The sequence below is a fragment of the Procambarus clarkii genome, chromosome 25 (assembly GCF_040958095.1).
Source record: "Procambarus clarkii isolate CNS0578487 chromosome 25, FALCON_Pclarkii_2.0, whole genome shotgun sequence".
NCBI classification, from domain to species: Eukaryota; Metazoa; Arthropoda; class Malacostraca; order Decapoda; family Cambaridae; genus Procambarus; species Procambarus clarkii.
The window spans coordinates 9,522,538-9,529,122 of NC_091174.1; the positions used below are offsets into that span (position 1 = coordinate 9,522,538).

General features: G+C 38.2%; 1 protein-coding gene across 1 annotated transcript; it reads left to right on the forward strand.

The window, feature by feature from the left end:
- The first annotated feature begins 249 nt into the window (after nt 1–249).
- On the forward strand, nt 250–6,085 carry LOC123756459 (uncharacterized). The gene is made up of 2 exons (XM_045739633.2): nt 250–2,638; nt 3,160–6,085. Exons 1-2 carry the CDS (start codon nt 1,800–1,802, stop codon nt 5,168–5,170), a joined length of 2,850 nt encoding a protein of 949 aa, XP_045595589.2. The 5' UTR covers nt 250–1,799; the 3' UTR covers nt 5,171–6,085.
- The last annotated feature ends 500 nt before the right edge of the window (nt 6,086–6,585 follow it).

Sequence of the window (6,585 nt, forward strand, 5' to 3'; positions counted from 1 at the left end):
CATATAATTTAGTGATTTATTGAACAATCAACCACAGAAGGTGATTATAGTGCTTTTAAAATACTAATCTAACCTACAAACATAAATACACAAATTTACGTCTGTCCTACATAAACATTAGGCAGTGATGAGGTGGAGGCTGACTCCATACACAGTTTCAAATGTAGATATGATAGAGCCCAGTAGGCTCAGGAACCTGTACACCAGTTGAGAGGCGGGACCAAGGAGCTAGAGCTCAACCCCCGCAAGCACAACTAAGTGAGTACACACACATAAACATTCGACGGTCACAACTCAACACTTACCTAGCTCCCTCGTGTATATACTACTAGGTGAACACAGTGGCAGGTGTATGGAACCTGTACACCTGTTGATTGACAGTTGAGAGGCGGGACCAAAGAGCCAGAGCTCAACCCCCGCAAGCACAATTAGGTAAGTACAATTAGGTAAGGGAGGAAACGTGTCCAAACGTCTCAGGTTTGGCGGGGCGTCGAACCTGAGGCAACGCCATTAGTACCCACAGCAGTTTAAGCGTTCGTGGTTCTTTCTTTCTTTTATTTTGTACCTAAGACTGTCTTTTTGTTTTCTATTTTTTGCTTCCGTGGAATTCAAATTAATTTTCATCGCTATCTTGAGAGGTTAAGTGAGAATGCTCATACGTCTGGCACCATTGGGTTCCGAGACTCCCGCCAAATGTGTGTGTTGCTATGTTGACAAAGTGGCCATATACATGGACGTCAAGGCACACCACAGGACACTATCCTTAACAGGATGATTCTATGTGTTTACAGAATTAATTTTAAACAATAATTTAACTATTCTCTCACTTGTTTTGAATGTTAAGATTGTCAAATTCAGTTTGAGTCTCTTACCCCGGCATTATATACACGTTACATTCTGGTGAAATCATGCTGTTTATATAAGCAGTATTTGTGTTATAATTTTGAAATAAAAGTGGATTTTGCATAATTATATAATTTCGTGACGTTATAATGGATACTAGACAGTAATACATTATACGAGAAGGTTTGTGATATGATTGTATTGAATTTTTCTGCTACTTGAAATAGTGAGTATACCCAGAGGATTTTACGTGTTGTAAACAGAGCGAAGTGAACATTGGTGTACTGATGTACCATTATTGGCGATACTTACCACCTTAAGTTTACCCAGCTCTACACACCCAAGGGCAAGGCTGTCCTAGTGATCATGTAGTATGTACACATGTCAATCGCCAGCCTTGATGCGATTGTTGTCAAGTTAACAGTTACAGTTTAGTCTCCGTGGTGTAGTGGTAAGACACTCGCCTGGCGTTCCGCGAGCGCTATGTCATGGGTTCGTATCCTGGCCGGGGAGGATTTACTGGGCGCAATTCCTTAACTGTAGCCTCTGTTTAACGCAACAGTAAAATGTGTACTTGGATGAAAAAACGATTCTTCGCGGCAGGGGATCGTATTCCAGGGACCTGCCCGAAACGCTACGCGTACTAGTGGCTGTACAAGAATGTAACAACTCTTGTATATATCTCAAAAAAAAAAAAAAAAAAAAAAAAAAAAAACATGTACGTGCCATCCATCCCTCGAGTGTTCGCCCGTTGATAACATTTACATAAAAATAAAAAAATAAAAATGTTTATTCAAGTAAAAGTACGTACATAGAAGATGAGTTACAAACATAGTGTTGGATTTATAGATAGAGCTAGTACATATAATACCTAAAGCCACTCATACGCACAGCGTTTCGGGCATGTACAGTTACATGTACGTGTTTCGGTACATGTACAGTTACAAACTAACGGGATGGCAGCATCGGACTTGCAGTCTCTGCGTTCAAACATTTACTTCGACAGGTACAACAATTGTATTATTGTTGTGGCTCAGACGGAGATGTGTCGTGTGTTTCTGTGGCTTTACCACCACCACCACCAGGAGGACCCGCGCCTCTATGTTGGGGACTGTCTACGCAGGACTCGTGGTGGAATGAACGGTCTTTCTACCCGGGAAAGAGCCTCTCTGGGCCGTCGGGACAATCCAGTAAAAATGGACATCACGCTGCTGTACAAGCTTCTCCAGCGCACCTGCAATCTTGCTGAGGACCCACCAACATCATCTGTTTGGAACAGTCCAACTACGCCAGCTGAGGAACAGAGCTTAGAACACACATTATATAAGATAAAGGAATTGAGAAATGAATTAGTTCACGAACCAATGAAATTGGCACACATGACTGAAGATGATCTTAAAGCTCGAGTTTGTGAACTTTGTGACCTGTGCTGCCATATTATACAAGAAGCTGGTCCACGCACTGGCCGGACACCACAGGAGATAAATACCGCCATAGACAACATAAAGAACGGCCTTCAGTATATTCAGACCTCAAGGCCAGCCTCGGGTATGACTCCTCAGAAGTTTGCTATGTTTGCTAAACAAGAGTACAAGGAACTGAGAGGGACCACGTTAGACACGAGCAGCTCATGTGTCATTCCAATAATTAAACGCTCAATCAGCATGACGGCCATGACACCAGAGGAGGAGGTGTCACTCTCACAGCTGCTCAAGTGGCGGTGTGTGGATGGCACTGTGCCAGAGATCATTGTGGTGCAAGGCGACATTGGTGCAGGCAAGACCTTCCTCTCTCAGTAAGTGGCCATGAAACACAGTCACAGAATGCTTTAAGTATAAATCTATATTCATTTATTGTCAAACAGGAAAAAGACATTAACGTAATGAATCTTGTGAACACAGTTTGTAACAATATGCATAACACTTCAACTAGCAGTGAATTATTTGTATTAAATATGTCAAGAACTGTACAGACATTTGCGCATTTAGGTTGAATTTGTTTTCTCGTACCATAATGTGATTAATTAATTTATGTGTCACATATATATTTCTATTCCTGTCATTCAGTCATTATATCCATTATAATATTTGGGCACATGAGGTTGACAAGGTACACCCAGATACATGAAGCCGACACAGGTACACCCAGGTACATGAGGCTGGTATAGGAGCACCTGAGTACATGTGACTGACACAGCTATCTATAAAAAGTATTGTTTACACTTTTAAGTTTCCAACGCCACATTCCGTTATGAATGTAATATTTTATATATCTAGCTAGATAGTTATGATACAGTAACTGAATATTTTTTTCCAGACAAGTAATGGACTCGTGGTTGAAGAATGACAACAGGATTGATGACCTTGCTGGGTGTGACCTGGTGGTGCTAATCCAGTGTCATGATGTGTTCACTCGCGACCTGGTGCGACTTCTGCAGGATAATTTACTGCCTCAGACTATCCAGTGCTGTGAGGCTACTGAAGTAATGGGCATTCTTAACTCTTTAAGGATCCTGTGGATTATAGATGGTTTTGAAGATGCCTCAGCTGATGCTAAAGGATTATTAACTCGTCTCTTCAGCTTGGCAGGGCCAGAGCAGACCTTCATTGTGACATCTCGACCGGAATATACTCTTGCGTTAACCAACATCATTCCCAAAGGTAAAAATATTTGTGAAGTAACACTTAGTGGCCTTAGTAGTGGCGGAAGGAACGCTCTTCTGAAAGAATTAATACAGAAAAAGATTAGCAATGCATCAGAGTGTACAAACGAATATGAACAATTTAAAATATACTTGAAACAACAAAGTTCAGAAGTTCAAATGGAGCTCAGTAACCCACTTAAGTTAATACTCGCTGTTAAAATTTGGAAAGATAAAAGCGAGATTGAGTTAGGAACTACTCTGTCTGACCTGTACAGTGCGATACAAGATGTCCATGTCAAAAATATTATGGAAAAACTCAGACTCAAATGCAACCTACTTGAAGAGGAACTCTTGGAACGAGTTCAGGATTGGCTTAAAATATTGTACAAAGTTGCTTTTGATATGACAACTAAAAGCAGATTTATTATAATTGAGAAAGACGATGAAAAATTACTGAAAGGTGAAGGTCGATGTCTTCTGCCTTCATACGCGGACTGTTTGTCAACGTTCCTAAGTCTCACAGAGGGAGGAAGTCAGTACAAGTTTGTACACAACACTCAACAATATTACTTCGCTGCACAACACATTTGTGCGTTGTTGTCACGTGAAACATTTGATGAAAGCAAGTTTGCTGAACTGTTCAACGTCGATCTAGCTCAAACAGGGCAAATAGATCGTTTTTATGAAGTACTGCTACACACTGTTTCAAGTTTGATTACACAAGGAAAATTGAACAATGATACAACAAAGGTTTTGATAAAAATTCTGAGTCATTGTCAAAACTGTAGTTGGCTTGATGTGGTGCATTATGCTTCATGCACTGACACTGTCGTCAAGGAGGTTAGTAATTACATGCCAGACTTGTGGGGTGTCAATGACGCAAGTGTCAAAGCGACCTTGAAGTTACTACAGTACAAAACTCCCTCTACGATTCTAATTGTGATTCGAGAAGATCCAGACAAATTAATAGACTTAAAACCCTTGTTAAAACGGATTTCAGAAATTCCTGTATTTATTGACGTATGTTTCAGTTATTATTTTAACTATATAATATCAGATAAAACATGCGATGATTACATAAGAATACTTTGTGATTCATCAGCAAAGTGCGTCATATTTCACTTTACAGGAAAACTCAGTACTGTTGGGTGTTCTCTTATATCTCAAATGCCGCACATAAGAGTCTTAAAGTTAATTGTTCCAACAAAAATAATATTAGAGATAATTTTATCTCTCAGTTCTTGGGCTGAGGACCTAGAGGAACTTGTCATGATGATAACAATGACAAATTTTAACTCGCTGATTGGTGTTTCAGCAAGAGGAGACATCGTTCTGGACGTATACCTCTCAAACGCTGTAGACACCAATTTAGAGTCGGTTGTAAACTTTCTCCGCCGCATAAGTAATAGATACAGGAACATAGGCTTACATGGAGCTTCAGCTGAAAATGCGCTTCATTTCGTCCAGGGCCTTAAAGCAAAAGGTGTCAAGGCAGAATGTCTTCAAAGGATTGTAAACATAGACACCAGTGAAATAAAGGGCAGATTTATTCTCCCTTATGGACCAATACCTTCAACTGTTTCTGAGATGCAGTTTTTATATATGTGGCGTAAACCGGAGGTGAACCTTATTATTAGTGGCAATGTCTTATCTGTGACAATGACTGTACCAATGGATATATGATATTAGGTTGTACCTTTGAATTTAATCAACAAATTTAATTAAGTGAAACATGAGTTTGTTTACATTGTACTGCACAGTATAACATTTATATACAAACATTGTTTCTTCTTGCATTTTGGGGTCAAATGACATTATATTTATTCCTGAACTGGGCCCAATAATTAACACTCGGACGAATTTAACATCAAACATCCAAGTGTTTAATGGTTCTTCTTTAACCCAGAGGGAAGATACTAATCTCGCTAGACAACTATTAATTGAAGTTAGACTGCAATCACCTGTCCGAATACTTCGCCGCTCTCTACGATTAAATGCTACTTAATCGTAGAGAGCGAGGTTAACCCATGTTTATATATGTATATATTTTGCATGAAATCTTAGCACACTTGTGTCCTGTATGTCATTTGTATATCTTTCGTGTTGACGAAACCTCAAAACAAAATGGAAAGACTTTAAGTGATTTAGTGTTTCTTCACCAAGTAGATAGTGAAGGTATTTACGCAGAATGGAAAATATCCGGATATCCCAATACTCCGGATACCAATTGTAATAATAATGTGTTGAATTCCACGTGTTTTATAAATGTATATATATATGTCGTACCTAGTAGCCAGAACTCACTTCTCAGCCTACTATTCAAGGCCCGATTTGCCTAATAAGCCAAGTTTTCCTGAATTAATATATTTACTATAATTTTTTTCTTATGAAATGATAAAGCTACCCTTTTCACTATGTATGAGGTCAATTTTTTTTTATTGGAGTTAAAATTAACGTAGATATATGACCGAACCTAACCAACCCTACCTAACCTAACCTAACCTATATATATAGGTAAGGTTAGGTTAGGTAGCCAAAAAAAGCTAGGATAGGTTAGGTTAGGTAGGTTAGGTAGACGAAAAAACATTAATTCATGAAAACTTGGCTTATTAGGCAAATTGGGCCTTGCATAGTAGGCTGAGAAGTGAGTTCTGGCTACTAGGTACGACATATATATATATATATATATATATATATATATATATATATATATATATTATATATACATATATATATATATATATATATATATATATATATGTATATATATATATATATATATATATATATATATATATATATATATATATATATATATATATATATATATATATATATATATGTCGTACCTAGTAGCCAGAACGCACTTCTCAGCCTACTATGCAAGGCCCGATTTGCCTAATAAGCCAAGTTTTCATGAATTAATTGTTTCTCGACTACCTAACCTACCTAACCTAACCTAACCTACCTTTTTCGGCTACCTAACCCAACCTAACCTATAAAGATAGGTTAGGTTAGGTTAGGTAGGGTTGGTTAGGTTCGGCTATATATCTACGTTAATTTAAACTCCAATAAAAAAAAATTGACCTCATACATAA

Coding starts and splice junctions, on each gene's coding strand:
- LOC123756459 (XM_045739633.2), top strand. CDS start 1,800: ATGGCAGCATCGGACTTGCAGTCTCTGCGTTCAAACATTTACTTCGAC. Junction 2,639..3,159: donor GGCAAGACCTTCCTCTCTCA/GTAAGTGGCCAT, acceptor ATTTTTTTCCAG/ACAAGTAATGGACTCGTGGT.